The 24,806-nt window shown below is 34.3% G+C and overlaps 4 protein-coding genes across 5 annotated transcripts; 2 read left to right on the top strand and 2 right to left on the bottom strand.

The window, feature by feature from the left end:
• Positions 1-8,947: 8,947 nt before the first annotated feature.
• On the top strand, positions 8,948-12,063 carry LOC107899275 (protein SLOW GREEN 1, chloroplastic). 2 transcript variants are annotated; one of them, XR_001684635.2, is made up of 2 exons: positions 8,982-10,363; positions 11,624-12,063. XR_001684635.2 is itself a non-coding variant. In XM_016824945.2 (1 exon), the coding sequence occupies exon 1, from the start codon at positions 9,293-9,295 to the stop codon at positions 10,307-10,309; it is 1,017 nt and encodes a 338-aa protein (XP_016680434.1). In that variant the 5' UTR covers positions 8,948-9,292; the 3' UTR covers positions 10,310-10,536. The 2 variants fall into 2 exon arrangements, 1 of the variants encoding a protein (XP_016680434.1); XM_016824945.2 differs by lacking the exon at positions 11,624-12,063 and having other exon boundaries at positions 8,948-10,536.
• A 1,190-nt stretch (positions 12,064-13,253) lies between these two features.
• Positions 13,254-17,628, top strand: LOC107899274 (uncharacterized). Its single transcript, XM_016824944.2, has 5 exons — positions 13,254-13,559; positions 13,911-13,984; positions 14,066-15,997; positions 16,589-16,769; positions 16,890-17,628. The coding sequence occupies exons 1-5, from the start codon at positions 13,502-13,504 to the stop codon at positions 17,495-17,497; spliced, it is 2,853 nt and encodes a 950-aa protein (XP_016680433.1). The 5' UTR covers positions 13,254-13,501; the 3' UTR covers positions 17,498-17,628.
• A 701-nt stretch (positions 17,629-18,329) lies between these two features.
• Positions 18,330-19,402, bottom strand: LOC107898402 (uncharacterized). Its single transcript, XM_016823891.2, has one exon. It carries the CDS (start codon positions 19,297-19,299, stop codon positions 18,478-18,480), a length of 822 nt encoding a protein of 273 aa, XP_016679380.1. The 5' UTR covers positions 19,300-19,402; the 3' UTR covers positions 18,330-18,477.
• Positions 19,403-20,274: 872 nt separating this feature from the next.
• On the bottom strand, positions 20,275-22,087 carry LOC107898170 (uncharacterized). The gene has a single exon (XM_016823710.2). It carries the CDS (start codon positions 21,191-21,193, stop codon positions 20,408-20,410), a length of 786 nt encoding a protein of 261 aa, XP_016679199.1. The 5' UTR covers positions 21,194-22,087; the 3' UTR covers positions 20,275-20,407.
• Positions 22,088-24,806: the final 2,719 nt, after the last annotated feature.

Below are 24,806 nucleotides of genomic sequence, written 5' to 3'. Positions count from 1 at the left end.
AGCCAATCAGTATAAATTTTTATGAATTTATGATTCTTTTATATATGTTCGTTATTTATCTAAGAATTATTTGTAAATTATCCGAGATGTCCGGTAATGCCTCGTAACCTTGTTCTGATGACGGTTTTGGGTTAGGGGGTGTTACATACAAACTACTAAACCATTCAAGAGAAAGTTCAAACAAAATGTAAAGCACCTAAGTTGAAAAAGAAACAAAAGGGCTCATGCTATCATTGTGGTAAGTCGAGACATTTCAAGAATGAATGTCGATTTTTAAAGAAGAAGTCATCTTCTAAGGCTAATAATTACGAAAATTTCATTGCAATGATATCTGAAATTTATATGGCACATGATGATAATACGTGGTGGATTGATACTGGAGCAACCAAACATGCGTGCAAAGACAAAAGCATGTTCACAAAGTTCACACAATGTGAAAATGACAATGTCTTGCACATGAGAAATTCTTCCACTGCAGCAATCAAAGGCAAAGGGTCTGTTGAACTACAATTTACTTCTGGAAAGGTTTTAACCTTAAATGATGTATATTATGTACCAAAAGTTAAGAAGAATTTAGTGTCTGGAAGTCTGTTGAATAAGTTTGGTTTCAAACTTGTTCTTGAGGCAAATAAGTTTATTTTGTCTAAGGGAGGAATTTTTGTAGGGAAAAGGTATATGTATGAGAGTATGTTCAAACTCAATATTATTAATAAGAATAAAAATACTATTTCTGCTTATATGGTTGAATCTTTTTGTTTATGGCATTATAGACTAGGTCATTTGAATTATAGAAATTTGAATGACATGTATACGTTAGATTTAATTCCTGTTTTTAATAATAATATTGAAAAATGTAATACATGTATGTTGACTAAAATTACAAGAAACCCTTCCCTAAGGTTAAAAGGAAAACAAAATTGCTTGATTTGATACATAGTAATTTAAGTGACATGCATAATACTCCTACATTAGGTGGAAAGAAATATTTTGTTACTTTTATTGATGATTGTTTTAGATATTGTTATGTATATTTATTGTATGCAAAAGATAAAGCGCTTAATAAATTTAAAGTTTATAAATCTGAAGTTGAACTTCAGTGTGAATAATTTATCAAGTGCTTAAGAACGGATAGAGGTGGAGAATACTATAATCCAAGTTATTTTGAATCCACTGGAATTATCCATCAAGTTTCAGCCCCTTACACACCACAACAAAATGGTGTAGCTGAAAGGAAAAATAAAGTCTTGATTGAAATGGTAAATTCAATGTTATCATATTCAGGTTTTGGACAAGGTTTTTGGGGAGAAGTTGTTCTAACAGCTTGTCATATGTTGAGTAGAGTTCCTAATAAGGAAACTAAAATAACCTTATATGAACAATGGAAGAAAAAGAAACCAAACCTTAATTATTTTAAGGTTTAGGGTTGTAGAGCTATTGTCAAAGTTCCAACACCTAAACGTAAAAAGTTAGGTGAAAGAGGAATTAAATGCATATTTATAGGATATGCACATAATAGCAAGACATATAGGTTTATGGTAATTGAACCAAATGATTCAATTTCAATTAATATTGTTATTGAATCAAGAGATGCTATTTTTGATGAAAATAGATTTAATTCTATATCAAGACAATTATAACCACAACAATTGATTCATTCTTCAAACGAGAATGAGATTCCATTAGAATAAATTGATAATAATGATGAATCTTGTCAAGAATTAAGAAGAAGTAAGAGGATTAGAAAGGTCAAAGATTTTGGACCAGATTTCATTATGTTTCTTGTAGAAGGAAAGGGTAAAAGTATATGCAATAAGATACCTCATTGTTATAATACGGAATCTGATCCTATTACATTTGAAAAGGAAATAAAATCTCAAGACTCTGCTTTTTGGAAAGAAGCAATAAATGATGAGATGGATTCAATAATGGGAAATCAAACTTGGATCTTAGTTGATCTTCCATCGAGTTCTAAACCAATAGGTTGTAAATAGATCTTCAAAAAGAAAATAAAGGTCGATGGAACCATTGATAAATTTAAAGCAAGGTTGGTAGCCAAATGTTTTACACAAAAACAAAGTATTGATTACTTTGATACCTATGCTCCAGTAGCAAGAATTGCTACAATTAGACTCTTAATATCACTTAACTCTATATATAATTTGGTTGTTCACCAAATGAATGTTAAAACTGCATTTTTAAATGGAGAATTGGAAGAGAAAGTGTACATGGAACAACTAGAATGATTTGTTGTTCCAAGACAAGAGCATAAGGTATGTAAGCTTGTTAAATCTTTATATGGACTTAAACAAGCACCAAAACAATGGCACCAAAAGTTTGACAATGTTATTTTAGCTAATGGCTATAAAATAAATGAATCCGATAAGTGCATATATAGCAAATTTGAAAATGGAAAAGGTGTCATAATTTGTTTATATGTAGATGACATGCTCATTTTTTGCACAGATTTGGAACAAATAGAAAACACAAAGAAATTCTTATCAAACAATTTTACTATAAAGGATATGGGTGTAGCAGATGTTATTCTTGGGATTAAAGTAACCCGAGATGAAAGCACTATAGCTTTATCACAATCACATTACACTGAAAAGGTGCTTAAAAAGTTTGATCTTTTTAACTGTATACCAGGATCTACACCCATGGATCTTCAAATAAAATTAGCATCTAATGCTGGTAGGAATATTGGTTAATTGAAATATGCAAGTCTAATTGGTTGTCTTATGTACATAATGACTTGTACAAAACCATATATTGTATATGCTGTTGGAAAATTGAGTAGGTACACAAGTATTCCAAGTAGTTTGCATTGGCAAGCTTTGAATAGAATACTTAGGTGCTTAAAGAAAACTATTAACTATGGATTGTGTTATAATGGATATGCTTCAGTTTTAGAAGGGTATTCAGATGCTAGTTGGATTACAAGTTTGGAAGATCATACATCTACTAGTGGATGAATCTTCATTCTTGGTGGAAGAGCCATTTCTTGGGGTTCCAAGAAACAAACATGTATTACTGATTCCACCATGGCAACAGAATTTATTGCATTAGCCGCTGCATCTAAAGAAGCAGAATGGTTAAGAATTTTGTTTTATGACGTACCTTTATGGCCTAAGCCAATTTCACCTATTTCTATCTGTTGTGATAGTGAGGCTACTCTAGTAAAGGCATATAGATAGTGAGGCTACTCTAGTAAAGGCATATAGCCAAGTATAAAATGGAAACTCTAGACACATTGGATTAAGACATAGTTATGTTCCACAATTAATCTCTGATGGAGTGATCACTATTAATTATGTGAGGTCAAGTAAAAATTTGGCGAATCTTTTGACAAAAAGTCTTGCTAGAGATGCAGTAAAAATGACCTCAAAAGGGATGGGACTCAAGCCTATTAATTAGAGTCACCCATGATGAAAACTCGACCCAACGCTTGGTATAACGTCAAATCTTGAGTTCAATGAGACAAAATACATTATTAGTATGTGACTGTTAGCACTATAAATAAATCCATCCTAAGATTAAAGTGCTAGGTACCCATAATGATAGGGTAAAGATGAGTAATGTACTCTTAATGGACCTATAACATAAATATGTTAGAGTGTTATAATTACAAGAACACTCTTGATGGGATCTACCTATGTGAGTGTAAGTGTGGCCGCTTCTAAGAGCCCAAGGGCTTGGCTCTAACATCACTTATGAAAAAATGACACAGACACATGGCCATAATAGTGTCTCTAGATACTATACATTGACCGATGTTGAAATCATTGTGTGAGATATGTTTGGTTAATCAAATAGAATGATTGGTTCAAAGCTTAGTCTACCATGCAATTTCGATTAACTTTAACATGTTTTCACTAAGTGAAGGTTCAATCGTAAGATACCTTCATTTATGCAAATTGATTTCTAAGAATATCAAAATTTAAATATTTTGAAAATGGGGGGAAATTGTTGGAACATTTTCAAATATTTATAATGTTCCAATAACTATAAATGAATGGGTGTAACTAATCAAAAGTTACATTATTTAATTTTTTGAAAAAGAATTATAACTATTTAAATAATATTATTTAAATAGTTATAATATTAAATGAATAATTATGTGTTTATTTTAAAGACATTATTATTCAGAAAGATACCTATTGAAAGATGTCTTTATGAAGAGACATGAAAATTCATATAAATAGGAATGGGATTTCATTTGGAAAACATACCAACAAATTCTAATATTCTTTCTTTCCTTCCTTCATTTTATAATATTATTAGATTATTCTATAAAGTATTACTGTAGAAATCTTTTGTAGAAATTGAGTTTCTTGTTATACATTACTCAGTGCATAGTGGACTATTCTCGTCAGTGCAAAACGCAAATAGTCATTGGCTTCATTGTATCATCGAGGTTAATTTGCTTGGAACTCATTTTCACACCGAAGATAGGTGGGGGCGAATATAACCTTAAAGATAGTGGCTTGATACACGCCTTAGAGCCTTGTCATATTTCTTATTTTTCTGTATGAGTTCCGTTCATGTGTTCGAGATTTTCCTCACCGAAGATTTGTGTTAACAACAAGGTCATGTGTGGGGAAAGATGGAGGGGTGGCAATGGAAGCACCGAGCAGGTAGGTGAAGGGGAGAGGTTTCGTTTACCATTTTAACAAGAGTGATTCAACTATCTAACATGGGTGTCTAAATTATAAGCTTTTTATTGTTATTATTTTGGGTGCTTAAAATGAAAATGTTTGATAATTGAGTGACCATCTATGTAGTTTACCCTTAAATTAAATGATTGTTCTTCCTTTGTATAAAGAAGTGAGGAAAAATTTATTAATTTTGTTTGGAATGGAAGATAAAATTAATTAATCAAATTATAATTATAGGGATTTTTCTTTACTTTTAGCTTAATATGAAAGATTCAGGATCATGTAATCAAAATAAATTTGAGTTTCATATACAATTATTCAACATGACTTATTTGAGTTGATTTTAGTTTGGAAACATAAAATAAATTTTCAAAATTAGAAGGATACTAAATTAATTAATTTTAATATTATATTAACAAATCGGGTGACATTGTCAATGGATAAATTTTTTTCAATAATTTATTTAATTGATTTTTATGTATTGAAATTTAAAATTTTAATATTGAAAAAAATTAGAACTTTTGGGAAGGGGTAGACAAGTACAATTTGACAATTTTCAAAATATTATTTTAATTTCTACCACTTTTTCACTTTAATCCTTAATTTTTTTATCCCAAACAATAAAAAAAAGATTTTTTTTGAGTGAGCAAAATAAAAGTGTAAACATGATGTGACGTGCATAATTAATCTCCGTTAGAGATTTAACGGTTGAGTGACTAAAATGAAAACATTTTAAAAGTTGAGTGACGAAATTACAAGAATTTCATTTTGGGTGTAACGACCCGGTTTTCGTCAATATAAGAAAAGTTAGTGTCGAGACCAATTTTATTGAACTGTTCAAAAATTGTAACCAAACAATTATAAAATGATTATGAAATTAGTAAATAGAAATATTATTAAATTAAATGAGAAATAAAATTATTTAGTAATTAATTAAATAGAATATTAAAAGTAATACAACACTAAACTATTTAGTGACTAAAACAAGTGTAAAATGATTTTGAATTTTTGTAAGGCCTTAAGTGCCAATTGAACTGAAGTGAGGACTTAATAGCAAGATTACCGTTATTATTAAGTGATCAGTGGATTAGCATGGCTTAGTCCATTGATTTCCACTAAGTTATAAAAGGTAAGATCATGGCCCTTGATTTTTGTTTTTAATTATGGATTACTAATTTATTTAAGTATATATGTGTGTGTGAGAGAGAGAGAGAGAGAAGTAAGTGGGAGAGAGAAGTTTACATTACTTTCATTTTATTCTCCCATAACCGTATAAGAGAAAGGAAGAAGAAAGGTCTCCTTCCCCATAATCGGCCATTGATGAACAAGGTTAGCAAGCCATTCTCTTTAAAATTTAGGTTTGATTTTTAGTTTATGAAAATATTAGATTTCTCAATTGTTAAGCTACATTCAAATTGTCATAGTTGAGTTTTTAGTGAAATTAAAGCTTGAAAATGGAGAATTGTTGTTAAGCTTAGTTTAAATGATATGCATGCTAGAAATAAAAGTAGACAATGTTGGGATAAGATTTGGGGTTAGTTTAGCATTTCTTTCGACAAACTGCTTTTAAAAAGTGATTTTGAGAAGTAGTTTTGAAAATTTTGGTTTAAGATTTAAGTGTTTAATATTGCTGTCAAAAAGTGATTTTAAGAAATAAAATGCTCATTTTAGACATGGTGTTATAAAGTAACAAATAAAATGCCTATTTTAAAAAGTATTTTAGAAAAATGATTTTGAGGAGTAGTTTTGAAAAGTTCAGTTTAAGATTTAAGTGTTAGTATTGTTGTCAAAAAGTGCTTTTAAAAAATAAAATGTTCATTTTAGCCATGGTGTTATAAAGTAACAAATAAACATTTAAATAATGTTTAATTTAGTTAATATTATAATATTTTAATAAAAATATAGAAAATAATTTATTATAATTTGTTGTTAATATTTTAATATATGAAAAATAAATTTTAAATATTTTTTAAGCAATTAACCAACCATGTGTTAGAGGGGTGAAAACGTAATTAAACTGTCAAAAGTGTTTTGGGGAGAGAAAAGCTAAAAATTTTAAAAGTGCTTTTCAAAACTCAAAAATTGCTTGTTTAACATTCCTTTTGTTTCAAAAATGCTTTTTATGTCAAAAGTGTTTCTAAACACAACATTAATTAATGGTTGCTGAGAAAACTATTTTTGAGCATTAGGGATTAACAAGAATGAAAGCTGCTAAAAATAGATGCTATGGATGGGTAGTTTGAAGTTGCTAGAGAATAAATATGAAGTTGAATTTTGATTCGATCAAGTAAATAATGTGATACAAACATTAAAAAAGAACTTATTTATAAAAGTATGCAATTATACTTGATTTTGGTTAGGTTACGAGATCGAATTGTCGAGGGTCAAAGATGAAAAGGGGAAACAGATAATGAAATTGGTTTGTGCGATTCAAATTTGTTTCCTTTACTTAAGTCTATTAAATAGTTTTTGTTAGTAACTATTATTGATGTTTTGGTTGGTATAATAACTTGTGAATTATAAATGTTATGGTTTTTTTTTTTAGAATTTTATTTACCTTCATATGATTATTTATATTAATATGGGAATGATTATACTTATGAAATTTCGTATAAATAATTAATTTAGGAAACTTTTTTATTAAGATAATATGCTCATTCACTTATTTTAAGGGAAATGGTAGGTTATTAGGTATACACCATGTTGAAAATTATGAAATATTATGTTTTGAGAATGTTTCAACATGTTTATAGAAAAGAATAGTATTAAACGGTTACAATTTTAAACATAAAACTAAAGTAGCGTAAAAGAATGATTGTGATTAGTCAGCAATAAACCCTGTATTGATATTAGAGGTTCTTCAAACCATTGTAAACTTGTGAATTCAATAGTAACAATTTTGGCCATACGATCAACAACTTCATTTTGAGACCTCGTAATATGGTGGACTTGTACTTTCCAGTTACAACATAGAAATTGATGGGTTAAGTGTAACTCCACCATCCTACTATTGGCAATGCCACCAACTAAGAGGGGTTCTATTAGAAGTGCATTATCACACTCTAGATCTAACTGTCTGAATCCCTTCTCCAATGCTATGCATAGTCCTTTTAAAACAAATCTTGCTTAAATCCTAAATATTGTGTCCTTGCCAATAATCATTGAGTAACCACACAACCAATTTCCATCTAAATCTCTAAACACTCCTCCAATAGAGGCGTTGGAACTATTTGATGACGTCGCCCCATCAATGTTAAGGTTAATCCACCCTTTCTCCGATGGCAACCAATGCATAGCAGTGGCCGTAGGATTAGGTTGAAGCAAATTGGAAATCTACATTGCATAACTCCTCGCCCAAGTAAAACTTGTATCCATAAGATCTTGTACACAATTATGGTTATTAGAAAAAAAAAATTCAATTTTTCCATAGCAACTAGCATAAAATGGAGAAGAATGTCTGCCATTCAATATCCTCGCTACCACAGTGCCCTATATTCTACATATTGCATAGGAACCAGTCATTTAGTGGCATTGAAAAGAAGATGATTTAATTGCTATTTAGACCTTAAGCCAATTTTCTAATTAAAAATCTATAACGATTAGACTTTACAATTTAGTCTCTAAACCTTAATTAATCACTAATTCGGCAAAATTATCTATCCAAAATTCAATTCACTTATATAATAAGTTTGTAATTACTTTTATTTAATATTTACGGCATTGATTTACGAAAATAGGGTCTCAAGCCTGTAATTTTCGGCACCATTAGAAACTAGGTCTTTTCGAAATTAGTCTAAGTTGCTTCGACAATGAATGTGGCGTCTCACATTCGGACTCGACGATCAAGTTAGATGTTACATTGGGTGACCAAAATGAAAACTCCTAAAAGATGGGTGACAAACTACGTACTTTACCCTTCTCTATTAAATCTTCTATTTTACAACACAATGTCTAAAATAGAGATTTCATATTTTCAAAAGCACTTTTTGACAAGAATGATAAACATTATCAAACTTTTCAAAAGCAGTTTTCAACTTTGATGATATACTAGCCCTGAGTACATTTTGCTTGTTTGATTAAATTAAAGTTCAATTCAATCGATAGCACATATTCAAATTTAACAAAAGGTAATTTATAATATTATAGAATAGACTTTATTTAAGAAAGAGTAAGTTATTGGAATTAAAAGTAAAGTGATTAAATTTTAAAAGTTGAAGTAAGCATAAAAGAATATGCTTTATAATAAGAACAAATGGGTGAAAGTCAGAAAGATGCTTTGCTTTGAGTAAATAAAAAAATCTTCTCTTGGGTTTGGCTTATAATAAGAAGGGTGAGCGACAGGAATTTGATTGAGATGAGAGAGGTCGGACGAGAAAGGTGATTTGGATAAAAGAGGCGATGGCATTTGGTGGATTGGGCTCTTTGGGTGAGGGGCTTCAAATTAGCTAAGTTTGACAAAGCATCAAATTTGGGTTTCAAAGACCGCACATTTTGGGATCCTCTTTCTTCGTTGCTCGAAGGGGTTTTGATTTTGAACTTTTCGCGTTCTCCCTCTTTCCATTTCGTTATCATCTTCTGCCTGGGTTTTAGGGACCAATATACCAAAGAAAACCTCTCTTTTTTCTCTTTCTGTAACCATGGAGTCTTTTGCTACGTTACACTGCCGTCACCAACCGCTCCACCTCTCTTTCATTCACCACCGTCCCTATTTCCATAAACCCATCTTCTCTCTTTCCTTCAGGGCTTCGTCTTCGTTCAAATTATCCTCCATCAGGGCTTCCTCTTCCTCCACTCCCTTCTTTGAACCCCCAAAGCCTTCGCCTTCGCTCCTCCAAACGCTGACGCCCCTCCTCAAAACCACCTGCATTACCGTCACCGCTGCTGCCGCGCTTTTCTTCGCCCGCTTCTACCAGAAACCCGCTCTCGCCGCCCTGACGACACCCATCGTGGAGACCGCCACGAGGGAATCGATGGTCTCCTTAGAAGAGCAAGAGAAAACCCTGGTACAAAAATTAGGGAAGACTCCGAATGACGTTGAAACGCTGCGGTCTCTGATGGAGGTCCGGATCAAATTAAAGAAACTGCAACAAGCTATCGATGTTATCGAGCGTTTGATTCGTCTCGAACCCCAAGACCCGGAATGGCCCATGTTAAGAGCCCAAATTCATAGCTACGCTGGCAATTTCGAGCTAGCCAAGGAGGAGTTCGAAGAAATATTGGCTAAAGACCCAGATCGGGTGGAAGCTTTTCACGGCCTTGTAATGGCTTATTCGGATTCGGGTCAGAAATTGAAAGAACTGGAAAAAAGAATTGAAGGGGCAATGGAGAAGTGCAAGAAAGAGAAGAAGAATAAAGATTTCAGGGATTTCAAGCTATTAATTGCTCAAATTCGGGTCATTGAAGGGAGACATTCAGAAGCTTTGAAGGTTTATGAAGGTTTGGTTAAGGAGGAACCAAAGGATTTTAGGCCATATTTGTGTATGGGGATTATCTACACGTTACTGAAGAAGAAAGCTGAAGCTGAGAAACAGTTTGAAAAGTTCAGGAAACTTGTTCCTAAGAATCACCCTTACAGGGAGTACTTTGTTGATAACATGATCGCCACTAGGCTTTTTGCCGAAAAAGCCGAAAGGGAAGGCGCAGTGAAGCGTTGAGTGTCTTGGGGTTTATTCATTTTCTGAGATGAAGATTCATGTTCTTACAAAGAGGTCCCTTTTTGTTTTTCTTCCTTTTAATTTCCTTTTATTTCTCTTATTTTTCCTACCGTTTTATTCAATGTTGCATTACATAAGTTTTTTTGGGTTTAGTATAAAGTTAAACATTGCTTAGTTGAGCTAAGCTTATCTATTATGGAAGTTAACTGCAAGCTCCTGTTATCCTATCTATTTGTTATACAAACATGTATATAAATGTTTCTTCGTCACCGGTGATTACCATTAAAAACAACAGTATAATCTTGAATAATAATTAAAAATGGGAACACTTGCTATTACTATCGATCCTTGAATTTCTGGCGTTGTTAAAGTGATGACTTTCAAGTACCTCTGAATTTGTTAGCAGCTTACCCTGAGTGTGTGAAAATTACATTGCTGTTACCTTTTAAATTAATTGCGGTGAAATAGTGATACCAATGCATTTTGTTACATAGCCATAATACAATGGTTGATTAGTCATTGTGGTACTTATGGTTGTAAATGAAGTGATGAGGCCGTGGTTCATGAACAATCCTACCAATTTATCCTATTCCAATCCTAGGAAATGCTATGAGACGTTTCCTATATAAGAGTAATTTGTAAAACTTGCAGTGGCTAATGAAGGATATAAGATGCATGCTGATATCTCTGAATGGAGTTCTTAATGAGAGGCTGGCGGTTTAACCCGTGTTTGTGTATTGTGGGAGTCAATATTTTGCTTAAGTAAGATACGAATGATTACCATGGTAGAGATTGCTGTACAATAGCTACTTTTACTGATGTTATACTATAGTTGCTTCATCCTGAGGCTTCTTTGATTAGTGAGAATTTGCTAGAATGATTTTGTTTAGATAACAAGGCTTTGAATACCCAAATCTCGGACTTCTTCCTTAAGAAGAAAAAAAAACAGGGGGTAGGAATTAATGTTCAATGTTTGACAAGTGCATGTAAATCATTATTTGAGTTGAGCTCATGGCTGTCGAATCACAACATATGTACATTAATATTGTTTTATTGCAGTTCATAATTTGTAACAAGAATCACTTGCCATGATATTTAGATTTTTTTTCCTCCCTTACTTTGATATCCTCTTCCTTTTGCACCTTGGGCCAGCTAGTTGCCAACGATCTTACTAGTCTATAGAATAAAGGGGCCATTTCCATCTAGAATTTGTTGTTATGTGGTTGACCTTACTTGTATGTTCACAGGTTTGCTTGATTTTTGTTCGTTATCTGTTTAGACTTGATTTCTGTACTAGTTTGTTGGTTGTTCCAGGGACATGTTTGGGATGCCACTAGTTTCAGTTCAGCTTAGCTGTCGCTATATTCCCGTTGAGCCTTTGTAAGATCAGCCATTAGACAACTCCGTAGATGTCAATGTTTCTGGTATTTCAATGCTGTGCATGTTAATGGACACAGCATTCATACTTTGATTGTTTGGCGAGACATGTGAAGTATGAGCAGTGTGAGTGGGGAGTTGAAATGTTGAATATGGTATTATTATTTACTCCTTGTGTAGTTAAAATACTGCAGCTTCTGCATTACCCTTGTAGTTGTTCTTTTGATTTTCAGACAAAGGTCTGTGACATAGCAGTCTTGTCTGAATCACACAATAAATGTCTGATACTGACTGTTAGAGGTAATATTCCCTTCTTTGCATGAACATTTTGTACTGTTATTTTACCCTAAACCCCATCTTCAGTTTGGACTTAAACCGTTTGGATTACACTGTAGAGGGTCAATTGCATTTAAGTATAAATTGTTTGTCTTCGAACGGGTGAGCTGGTTAGGCAGTTGTAGGTGACCGGCGATGGCTTCGGAGCCAGAAAAAACGGGAGAATATCAGAGAGCACCAAAGTTTAGGGCTCGGGTTGATGCTTAAATAATTGGGGTTTGAACCATTTACAAGCTTTATCAGATCAAGTGTTGCCATCTTAGTTTTATATTGCATTTCCTTGGATGATCAAAGCGTCATGGTTGGTATATGAGACAGTAAAGTAGCGAAAGAAATCAGGGAAGAAACAGTGTTAGAAAAGGGTAATCAGACACCGCTTTTCATTAATTTGTTTTTCTTTATGGTGGAGACAACTATCAAAATTTTTTTATTTCTAATTATGGTGCTCTTTTGCATCGGCTTTTTTTACACTGAAATAAAGGCATTCCGAGACAATCATGCCTTGATGAAAAATATACATGGATGGTTGGTGAAAGTGAAACATATTTGATTTGACGCCTACTTTTTTCTTTTTCCCGGTGATAATTCATATTTTTATTTTTTATTATGTTTATGCTCTGAATATAAATATTAAATTATTTAGTTTTTAAAAGTATTAGAAATTATGTCATTTTATTATGTGTTAATAGTCAATTTAAACATATGAATTAAATTTTAATGACATTATTTAATTTTTTTTAACACAATAGATCTATGTTGTTTATGCGGAATATTTGATTAATGTGTTTTGAATATGCTTTATGGTGGATTAAAAGGAATTGATGGATTAAAATGTTTTGAAAGTCATGGGGTCAATTTGAAATTTGAGCAATAGTTTGGGAGTGTGATGCAATTTAACCCCTTAAAAAGTTGGGTGCAATGAAGCAGCTAAAAGGTGGATGGGCAATGCATTATTTAGGGTCAAATGACATGGTATGTGTGTTATAGTTAGTTTTCAACGTTCGTAGAGAAAAGAAGTGAAATTTAGGACCTACCGAAGGGAATTTCATATAAAAATAATTACAGCATTATATAACAAGATACAAAAATATTTATGCAACAAGTTAGTTGTATGATTTAATGTGGCACAAACATCCCCCCACTAAATTCAGAGCGTAATTTGTTGTGGTAAAAATATATTTATATATATATAAAAGTGGCAATGGAAATAGAAATATTAGAAAAATGAAAAAGGCAAGTTGGGGGAGGAGTGAGCAGTTGCCCGCGCAGAGCAGACTGAGCTAGCTCTTATATCTACAATCAACAGTCACTCTCACACTATTTGAATGTTAACAACACCACTCTTGCCTGTTTTCCACGCCTCTAACGGACCTCTTTTATTGCTCCTCGCCCCTGTCACGCTCTCCCTTATAACTATCCCCAGCTAACATTTTCTTTTTCTCTTTTCTTTTCCTTACTTTAAAGCCACTGAAAGTGGAGATGTTTTGGCAACGGAGCCTTGATTTCACTGCTTCAACTGCCTCTCCTTCTTTTACAGGTCTGCTTTCCGTTTCATTTTCACTTGGTTTGGTTGCTAAGTTAATCCTAGGCAAAAGGAAAATCCTTTAGATTCCATTTTTGGCTCATGAAATTGGTACATTTCAGATTGTTACCACCAAACGCATTATTGTTTTAGTTTTACTTTTTCTGGTTATCTCCTCCTTCTATCCTTTGCTTATGCTTTCAGTAAATTTGCTTGTTTTTTGACTTTTCTATGATGCAATCGACATGATTTTGCTTGCTTTTCTAAGGATATGACGAGCTACGAATGCTTAGCTTAGATGCCGGGTTGCTAATTCTCATGTTTTTATACGTAGCTTCTAAAACTGTCTCCCCCTCTCTTTTCCAGGAAAACAGAGAAAATTTCCAAACTCGGCGTCTGATTCCGGTTCTTGCAGTAGTGATACTACAGAGGGAGATAAGGTGCGCTGTTTTGTTGCAGTTATAACCAAATATTTAATGAGTTAATATTTATAACCAAGCAGCATTTCTTTATTGTTGCAGTTAATGTTTGAGCTGGGTTGGAGATCATCAAAACAATCAACGGGGGCTACAATGAAGAAGCTGCTAGCACAAGAGATGTCGAAAGAGAATGAATCTAGAAGACGACCACTGAGTGTTATAGCAAGATTAATGGGCGTTGATGGACTACCACCTTTGCAGCCTAACCACAAACAAAGGAAAAGAACCCAGATTAGTCAAGCCAAAGTTCAAAACGGTGGTACATTCAGTAGCCGGCAGTCTTCTAGGAAATGCTCAAAGGAGGAACAGGAATTTAAAGATGTTTTTGAAGTATTAGATGCAGCAAAAGTGGAGACTGGTGGTTACTCGTCGCAGGGGGCTGCAAATTCAAAGGTTTCTGATGTCCAACTGGCCTTTATTCAGAAGAAATTTATGGAGGGTGAGGGTCTTTCACCTGTTGAAAACCTACTAGATTCTGGGGAATTCAAGGATACCCTTGAGGTGGTAGACTCAAATGCGGATATTCTGGTGAAATTCCTTCATCAACCAGATTCATTATTCACAAAGCATTTGGATGATCTGCAAGTTGCGCTACCTCAGTCTCGCTGTAGTCGATTTTCGACTATGAAGTCATCACACACTCTTAAAAACCAAAATGTTTGCTTAGGCCAAAAGGCAGGGAGAGAAACTCAATTGAAGTGCCCTCAGCAGCATCAAGAAGATATTCTGAATCAATCTTATGGGAGATATGCTGCTCACAATCGCCTCAAGGCACCTAAGGTTCAATTGGAAGAGAAAAATGGTCCACCTATTTTACCCACAACAATTGTTGTCTTGAAACCAAGTCTAGGGAAGTCACAAAACTCTGCCCTAACTGCTTCATCACCTTGTTCTTCTCATCATCCTCCATCTGGTAGTGCTGGAAACTCGGGTATCCTAAATAGGGAGGCAGAACTATGGAGGGAGAAAAAAGTTCACCAAGATATTGAGTTTTCAATCCATAATTCTAAAGAGTCCAGGAAAATTGCCAGGGAGATTACTAGACAAATGAAAAATCGCTTTAGCAATGGCTCAATAAAAATCTCAACCTCCAGGTTTAGAGGATATGCTGGGAATGTAAATTCTTGTGATGTATCTGGATCTGAATCTGCAAATGATTCAGATGTAAAAACAGTGTCTTACACAGATAACATGGGGTGGAATAAGCAGCATAGGAGGTCATCATCCGGTTCTAGTGAATCATCTCTTAGTAGGGAGGCCAAGAAGAGACTATCTGAGAGGTGGAAACAAACACATAGGCCTCAAGAGGTAGATTTGATTAGTATGGGCAGCACACTTGGTGAAATGCTTGCCATCTCAGAGAAGGAAGTGAGCCCTGCAAATTCTAGTAGTGGCTTCGGTGAGGAAGGATGCAGTGAGTTTGGGAATCATGTTAAGTCAGCAGTGTGGAATGAACCTTTAGGCATTAGCAGTAGGGATTGTTGGAAGGACGGATGTCTTGGTAGTCTTTCAAGACCTCCGTTGGTTCCTACTTGTTCTACTGACTTTGGAAGTCTTAGAATTAACACTAATCATGGAACTCGTTGCATAGACCGGCGTGAGATTCGAAAAGATGGTTCCAAGAGAGAAGCTTCATTGCCAAGCAATCAAAGATTCCGTGTTAAGAAATCTCGATGTCCAATTAGTAGTTGCAGTAATAACAGGGAAAATAATGATACTTCACTAGTTAGTCTTTTCACCCCATATCAATTACTGCAAAATTCAGACGGTGATAATCAATCTGAAGACAACCTTATGGTTTCAGGGGCATCTGCTTGTACTACCAGGAATTCAACTTCAGTTCTTGAAAATGCAGTGGATGCCAATAATCAGAATAAGGTTGTGCTTTCTGAACCTTTTCATAAGGATTTGTCAGCTTCTACTTCAGCGAATGCTGTTGTTTCTACTGGCGACTTGGATAATTTGGACTCCCAGGTACTATTTTTTACTCTTCAATAGTGTTTTAGCTTGTAAATCCTATGCATGTATTGTCAGTAGTTTGGTGGTGCAGATTTTTTAATAATTATAATAATTAATTTTTTCCCAAAAGTTGCATCCAATGATTATATTGAAATAGCTCAACTTTTCTATAAAAGTTCATAGAAGTAGGGACATAATCTTCTATAAAATGTTATGAAAAAGCACATCTTGTACCGAGGACATGTACTTTAATGTGCAGCTTTTCACTACCTATATAAGATTCAATTATGTATTGCTCTGCTTTTCTACTATATTTTCTAACATGTATTGCTCTGCTTTTCTACTATATTTTCTAACATGTATTGCTCAATCGCTCTCATTGTGTTGCATGTAGCGATATTGACTAACCTAATACCTTGGGCACTCTTGGCCTGAAGTCTTAACTTATGCGGATAATAGATGCAGTCTTAAGTTGCTCTTTCCAATAGTTGTGTTGTAATTTGAAACTTGCCTGAAATAGTTAACCTCTACATCTTATATAATATTTAGAGCATATGTTTTGTTGAATAGAATTTCCTCTACTCATCTCTTGTATTTTATCTCCAGGAACCATCTGAGGGACCTTCCAAGCAAGCCACATCGCATTGCCCTGTACCAGAGCAAGAATCTCGATTGATCTCTAACGAAGCTGATCAGCCTAGTCCTGTTTCAATTATAGAAACTCCTTTCACAGAGGATTTTTCATCTGGTTCAGAATGCTTCGAGAGTATTAGCGCTGATCTCCAGAGTAATCAAAGCCATAAGTTCATCCAATTCATATTCTGCATGAAACCTTTTGTTCTGCATTTTCACTGCATGAGTTTCTATCTATTCTGTTTTTAACTTTTAGTTCTGTTTATGCTTTTAGGCCTTCGGATGCAACTTCAACTATTAAAGCTAGAATCCGAGGCATATGAAGAAGGAATTATGCTTCTTTCGAGTGAAGATGAGGGTGATGAAGTATCCATCGGGTTCACTGAGGACAAAGGGATACCGAAGGCCGAAGAGGATTGGGAATCCATGTACATAGATGACATCTTGGTTGAATCTGGAATTAACGGAGCCGACCTGGATACATTCTTAGCGAGATGCCATTCTCCAGAATGTCCTGTGAATCCGTTGACATTCGAAGAACTTGAGAAAAAATATGGTAATCTAAATAGTTCGTCAAGGGCTGAAAGGCGATTGATGTTTGATAGGATTAATTCAAAGCTAGGGGAGATCTATCAGCAATACATGAAGCATCACCTACATCCACGTGTGAAGTCTGTTAGGAAATGGAGCATTGAAGATGTGGAAGATAGCCTGCGCAAGTCACTAGTGAGCCAAAACATGGATGCCGGAAAGACGGTGCTAGCAGGAGAATGTCAATGGCTGGAGTCGAGCGACAATATGGATGTAATAGGTAGGGAAATAGAGATATGGTTGGTAGATGAACTAGTAGCTGAGGTAGTAAAGATGCTTTCGGTTTTGTAAGTTGAAATATACCAAAAAGAAGAAGAAGAAGAAGAAGATGGAATTATCATTTTCGAGAATGTATAAATTAGTTTTGAATCTTTACACCACAGCTAGAATTATCAGAAAGCAAAGCATCTATATTGCTGCTATCGGAATTTGAGACGGTCTCAGATCCATAAGTTTTTAATTTATTGATTATAATTTAATCTGAATAGAATGGAAGTTAAAAGTTTTAAAAAATTTGTGGTGGTCCAAAATATTTATTATAAATTTAGTTAATTTAAATTATTATATATAAAAATAATGTTTTTTAATATAATGAAAATAACTTAAAAGTTCCATATAAAAATTATTTTTAAAAAATATCATATAAAAGTTGAAAAATCATTATTTTTTACAAATATTTAGGAATAAAAGATTGAAATTTTGCCAAAGTTATAAAATAAAAATTTATTTATCAAATTAAGTTTAAAAATTCATAATAAAAAATTATATAAATTAAAAACCAAAAATGAATTGAAACAAATAGAATTATAATAATATATAATTCGAAAAATTAAAAAAAAACTGATAAAATGCCACCCCTAACTATAAAAGGGCGGTAAGGTTAAGCATTAAATTGGATAGTTTATACAAAATAGTGAAGGGATCTGGTTTTGTTAGGAAAATGAAATTTGACATGGTAATCAATGTGTTCATTAATTTAACAAGGTAGGTAAAAAATAGTGGTAATTCCTATTTTATAAAAAAAAAAACCCCTGAATGATATTAAATTTGAAAACATGTTTTTCCAAAATCGTCAAACTTTGAATTGACATATTTGTAAGGAATTCTCCAACTTTAGCACATTCTTTACCATCATAATATGTTGATAGAAGCTGAAATTATCTAAGAATCAAACATCGACTAAGATTTCATTCCCAAAACATTTATTTTCCATTGAAGCATGAACTTAATTAAAAGAAAAAAAAAACAAGCATAAATATGAAAAAGGGAGATCAAACATCACAAGGTCCATTGGGATCTAATTGCTTGCATAAACCCATGTAAGTGAGATAAAGGACCCGATCTTTAGCACCCGTCCTATGGTTCTTGGTATGCTTGCAAAAGTACTTCAACTCCGATAATTTACAACACCCCAGCATCTTCCCCAACAGCAAAAACAGCCAATTTATGTCTCTTTTCTTCTTAAGAACAGGCTTCAAGGTACCACCACAAGTTTCACAGCTAGGCAATGTGGGTGTGGTCCATTCAGAGGGTGCTCGATCATGCAATGCAAACTTGTTTTCTTTTATAAAATCCCTTATCTCTTTGAACTTCTCTTGCAAATCGTATTCCACCTTGCAAACCTTGTCGCACTTCTTGCATTGAACATCACCGTAAATGCTGGTCAAGTTGTGAGATACAAGATAATCAAGGGTGTGAACCGTGGCACGTCGGTTAGTGGCCCAAGGGAACGGTGGTGGGATGGTTTCGGATCGCCCTTGCCTTGGTGCTTGAAAAGGGTTCCTACGTGAACGAGAGGGACGTGAATGGTTCACAATCGCTCCAGAAACAGTGTTACTATCAATAGCGTTAAAGCCGGTTGGGGTTTGAACTTGGTGGTTCGGGTAATATGGTAATGGTGGCGCTTGTGGGATTGGGATACATAGTTGAATGGTTTGTTGCTGCCCCATAGGTGACGATGTTGGTGGTGGCATTAGTGAGGAAGACGAAGATGACGGTGGCTGCGCTGATGGTGATGGTGTTGATAACGATAGTGTGAGTAAATTTTCGTCCTCGTTATTAGAGGCTTGGAGAGGATGGGGGTTAATATCCATGTCAAAGATTAGAACAAAAAAAGAAAAGAAAACTTTGAGAACATTAAGAGAAATTTTAGGCTGAGAAGTGGAGATCTGAAGCAGAAAGGACTGGTTCAACAGATTTATGTAATTTTTTTCTTCTGAGTTCTAATGAGATTGAGATTCTAAATTGAATTTCAAAATAAGTTGAACAGAGAGATTTTTAAGGAGTGATTCATTCTATTTAAAATTTTCTTTAAATGGAAAATATTTGATTTATTAATATTAGTTTTTGATTAAATAATTTTAAAATATTTAATTTTCAGTCATAAATAATATTTCATTAAGTAATTTAGTCCCTATCAATCTTGTGTGAATTAATCACAATATTAATGTCTTCCATCAATTATATATAATTTTGATCGAATAATAATAAATTTAGCATTCAATGTTTATGTTTTGACATTTTGGCCTTAAATCAAAAAAATTCAATAAATTCAGTCTCAACATTTACACAAATTTTGCTAGATAAATTTGTTAAATTAGGATAAAATTGACAAAATATGTAAACTTTGAAGGCTAAATTTGTTATTATACCAATCAAAATCATGTACAATTGATGGAAAACATTAAGTCGTGAATTGCTCACTTTTGAAATTGACAGAGATTAAATTATTTTTATTTTTTTGAGAGGGATCAATTTACTCAATTTTGACCATATTTCATTATAGAATCATTACAAGGACAAAATAACATCTAAAAGGTAAAATTCAATTTAAAGTGTTCTTAATTTTCTTTATCGGTCTTTTTTTATTTATTTTTGGTTATATTTAATCATCAATATCATCAATTTCAGTATTAAATGTGAATTTAAATATATTTAGATGAAATTAGCATAGGTAACTACGTAATATTTTACAAAATAAAAAAATGGTAATAAAGTTTAAAATAGCTATTTTTTAATAAATAAGTCCAAAATTTTCATGCTGATGTTTAAAATAAGGCGAATTAACCATAAAATTGTTTACATATAACTACGATTAAATCACATTGAGACATTAATATTAAAAAGAAAAAACAAAGTAATGAAAAACGAAAAGAAACTAAATCATAATAATAATCTAAACCCTAAAACAAAACCATGAAATCAAAGATGAAAAGGTCCATGAGGACAGAGTTGTTTGCACAATTCAATGTAAGCAATATAAAGAAGTCGATTCTTGGCACCCGTCCTATGATTCTTTGTATGCTTGCAGAAGTATTTGAGGTCTGATAGTTTGCAACATCCCAGCATTTGTCCCAACACCAAAAACAGCCAGTTTATGTCCCTTTTCTTCCCAATAACTGGTTTCAAACTGCTCCCACAGTTCTTGCAATTATCAAGCCTGGGATACATCCAACACTTGGGGGCTCGATCATTCATCCTCCACCTGTTGCCCAATACAAAATCTTTGATCCCCTTCAACTTTTCTTCTATGTCATATTCAATGGTGTAAACCGTCTGGCACACTTTGCATTCAACCTGCCCATTGATGGTGCGAATGTTATTGGATTGGAGATAGTTAAGGTCATGAACCCTGGCTCGTCGTGTTGTGGCCCATGGATATGGTGCTGTTATGGTTTCACTTTTGCCTCCTTTAAGTTTCTGAAAAGGGTTTGCTCGAGCTCTGCGGCCGGTCGGTGCTGCCACCGCAGGGTTAGGGTTAGGGTTAGAGCTAGGGTCAGGTGGTGGTCCTAATGTAAGATCGAGATGAAGAAACTCTTGATGGTGTCCTTTAGTAGCATTAAGGTTGCTTGGAGAAGAAGGTAGATGATGTTTGTGATCAATGGAAAGTAAGTGGCAATATGAAAAGTAAGGGTTTTGTTCCAATGAGGAAGATGAAGAAGATATGGATGGCGTCCAAAGGTTAAGTTGGAGGCGTTTTGGATCCATATGAAATATGTAAACAAATAGTGAGAGAGAAGAGAAGGGTTGGATTGAATGGCAAATAAACAAAGGCAGTTCCTATATATATATATATAATATGTTGTCCAACAGTGACAAAAAATTTAGTTGAATTAATGTCTAATCTCATATTCAAACTTTGGACATCGATATTGGTAATTAATTGAATATCAGAACTTGGGAGTAAGAAATAGAATGAAATTGTGATTGTCTTGACCTGTTTCAATTAAACACCAATTTAAAAATAGATGATTAAGCTAAGGGTGAAAGTTAATAAGCAATTTCACTCCAACTTCAACACAAACATATATGGAAATCATTTTAGTCATAGCACAATAATAGAAGAATTAACCACGTCTGAAAATTTTAATCCCCCGTGATAAACTAATGCTTTATTAATGTATGAAAATGAATTCGCTGTAGCAGACCATCCAGATTTCGCAGAGGAATAGGTCCCTCTAACCCAACAATTTCTTTCTTTCTTTCTTTTTTTATAAAATTAAAATGTACTCCAAGTGCTTGTACTTTTAGTAAATTTAAAATTTAATCATCTTATTTTTATTTTAATATTTTGTCTCTTTACTTTTCTAACTTAAAAATAAAAGTTTGCGGATACTAACGTTCAAAAAAGAGGAAATAAAGAGGAGGAGACGGTGGAGGCAAAGAGGTCATTTCACCTGTGACAGACGGAGAGCCAAAGTATCAAAGGAGGAGGAAGGATAAATAAGACTGCTATGCTAGGGTATATTGCTTAAAGGAGTAAAAGTGGGAAGAAGGGATCCCTTCAACATCGTGTGTTGAGGTATATATAGGGGGAAGGTCCCCTTACTTGGAAGAGCCATGTCAAACGGTGTGTACGAACATCCAATAGACATGCTTAGCATGGGCCACTCAGGCCAAGGCATGTATCCCACAAAATGACATATATCCTATCCTATCATTGGTGTTGTTTCCCAAGGTACGACTGTTAGGCTTTGTATTTAATAAGCCTCCAATACCTCCTCCTTGTATTCTCAAGAAACGTTCTCAGCACGCTTCAACAATAAGACATTTCATTTACTAAACTACCCATAAAAAATACTTTGCCTGTTGCACTACCTGCACAAACGATCCGCCTATTAACCACTCATACTTAACATCTAAAAATAATCTACGATCACCCTTTAGAAATATCCTCACACGAGATTATACACAAGTTTGGGAATTTTCCTTAGAGCTAACCTCCTAGGTTTAACAATGTTTGGATTATGCAAAATGACAACTTGTGGTTAATCTTATTCAAATAATATGATTATTCTTAGAGAATTCCTTTAGCTACTTCATTCCATAACAGGTGAAGCTACAGACGGTGTTGATATGAAGCGAAATAACCATCCATGATTGACGTTATTGACCACGTCATCTTAAATTGGAGAGTATTGAAACAAAGCAAAGGAACCACTTGCAGTCAATGCCATCCGTTTTATGTGCTTAGTCTTTTCTACAACTTATTGAATTTTCACAAGGTTTTCATTTCGCAAAAGATGGTATTAGCACAAAATAATGTGAAGAATAAAGGGAACCAAGACAAGAAGTGGAAAAAGTTAATTTCATTCAATAAAATATATATACCAAGTACAAATACAAATACGAAAAATCAAAGCCTAGTCTTCTACATTTACAAGTTCATAAAGGCATCTACATGGTTGGAACCTGGAACATGATTTTCTATGGCACCTTCATTTTGAGTAGTTTCTCCTCCTAAACCACTCGTTGGTTCATTTGTTAGGACAGAAGGAACAGAGAACACCTTGCTAGTCGTACTCTCCTTAAATAGTTTCCAAAAAAAATATCAAATTCCATTTCCCTGCCTTGCACCACATCCATACAAGGTTTCCAAATCACTTCGTACAAATCCAACGACCCACGAGCGACTTGGACCCCTATAACGATCTCATCTCTCACAATAGGTCCAACGGTAAGTTGCTCATCATTAGACATCTTAAGGTCCTTGGCCTGGGCACTTTTGTCCTTCTTCAACTCTTCTCGAGCTTTTTTGAGCTTCACTTCCTTCTTGTGGAGGACTAGCTTCAATTAGACAGCCTCCTTCTAAGCTACATCTTACTTATTTACTGGCGGTCACAATGAAGGATTAATGTCTCTTTCTTCCTCTCAAAGGAATCCAAAGAAGCCATGAGAAATCCCACTCGACTTCATAAATAAATAGCTTCCTCATTAGCTTTACTTGCTGAGAGATCCTCATTGGACCTATCCTTCTAGAGCTCTTCTATCGCTTGTTGGCTCTCAACCAATTCATCCTTAACCTTTTAAATTATACTTCACATTATACTTTTGTAAAGTTTTGTAGTGGTTTAGGGTAAAGTCCAGTGCATTTGTCGATCGGTAGCAAGCTTTGCATAACACGATCAAAGATGTCATCTCTGACAGACATGCCAGAAATGGTGAGAATAGTTGTTGTACTTGAAGGACATACAAGAAACCATCCAAGCTTGTTAATACAATAAACACCACTCCAAAACCCTCAAGGTTAAGATGAAAATTATACCTGAAAAGATAATTGTGGCAGGTATTTAACAACTTATTGGGGTTGAGCTACATCCGGCAAAAATGTCACTCGCGACAGGGCTTTAGGACGTAGTTCTAGATTGACCTCTTAGAGCAAATTTTGGGGTAATGACACCAGATAAGGCTCTAGGCCACCCTCAAATTTCCACTGTAGAAATTTCAATGGAGCTTGTTGAGGAGTAGTAGGATCCCAAATAATTTCCCTTTGAGGCTTCGATAAGCCCCTGCCCCTTAACCAAACCAGCTTTCTTAATCTTCTTGGGCGGGTTTTTAAATTCTCTCCCCAGTCTCTTCATATCAGTAGTTGCTACGGCGTCAACAAAAAAATTCACAAAATTGGAGCCCATCAGGTCGGTGGTACAGGCTGAGGTGGTTGCAATAAAAGTAGTTGCACAAAAGAAAAGCATACTCAAATTTAATAAAAATCAAGCACAATGTCCACACTTTGAAATATAATAAGGATAAAAGGAAAGGATACAACCAAAGTTCATGAGCCCCATCATAACATCCCTCCGATATTTGCTCCAACCATTTCTTCTGTTATTTAACATACTCTTGAAGTGTTTCCACATCCAGCGGAAAGACATCTTAGGAACCTCCCCTTTATCCTATTTGTTCAAAGATATGTCAATGGTGGCTCGAGCTTTAAAGGTTTCCTAACCTGGAGTCTAAGCTTGACTATACTAGGAAGAGGATTAGGTGGTCCTCATGTCAATAGATACAAATGGATGGACGTTCACAGCAATGGGTGATTCTACATTATTTGGAGGTATGATAGGCAGAACACGGGACATACCCTCCGAAATATTCCATTTATGTTACGTACATTTCTCGTACTTCACCGTATCTTTCGAATTAAATGACCATAATTGGCCATGAAGCCTCTATAACCCATCATTCACAAAACCTGCGTGAAGTTGTACTTCACATACCCCTTCGCATCCCTATCAAGCAAGGGGGAACAATGAGGTTGCCCCGCCAGTTCATTTGTGTAAGTTGTCGCTGGCCTTACAATAATCCTTCAATGGGGATTGGT

This window comes from Gossypium hirsutum, chromosome D04 (genome assembly GCF_007990345.1).
Source record: "Gossypium hirsutum isolate 1008001.06 chromosome D04, Gossypium_hirsutum_v2.1, whole genome shotgun sequence".
NCBI classification, from domain to species: Eukaryota; Viridiplantae; Streptophyta; class Magnoliopsida; order Malvales; family Malvaceae; genus Gossypium; species Gossypium hirsutum.
The sequence above is the reverse complement of the archived record's forward strand: the minus strand, read 5'-3'. Positions and strand labels throughout refer to the sequence as shown.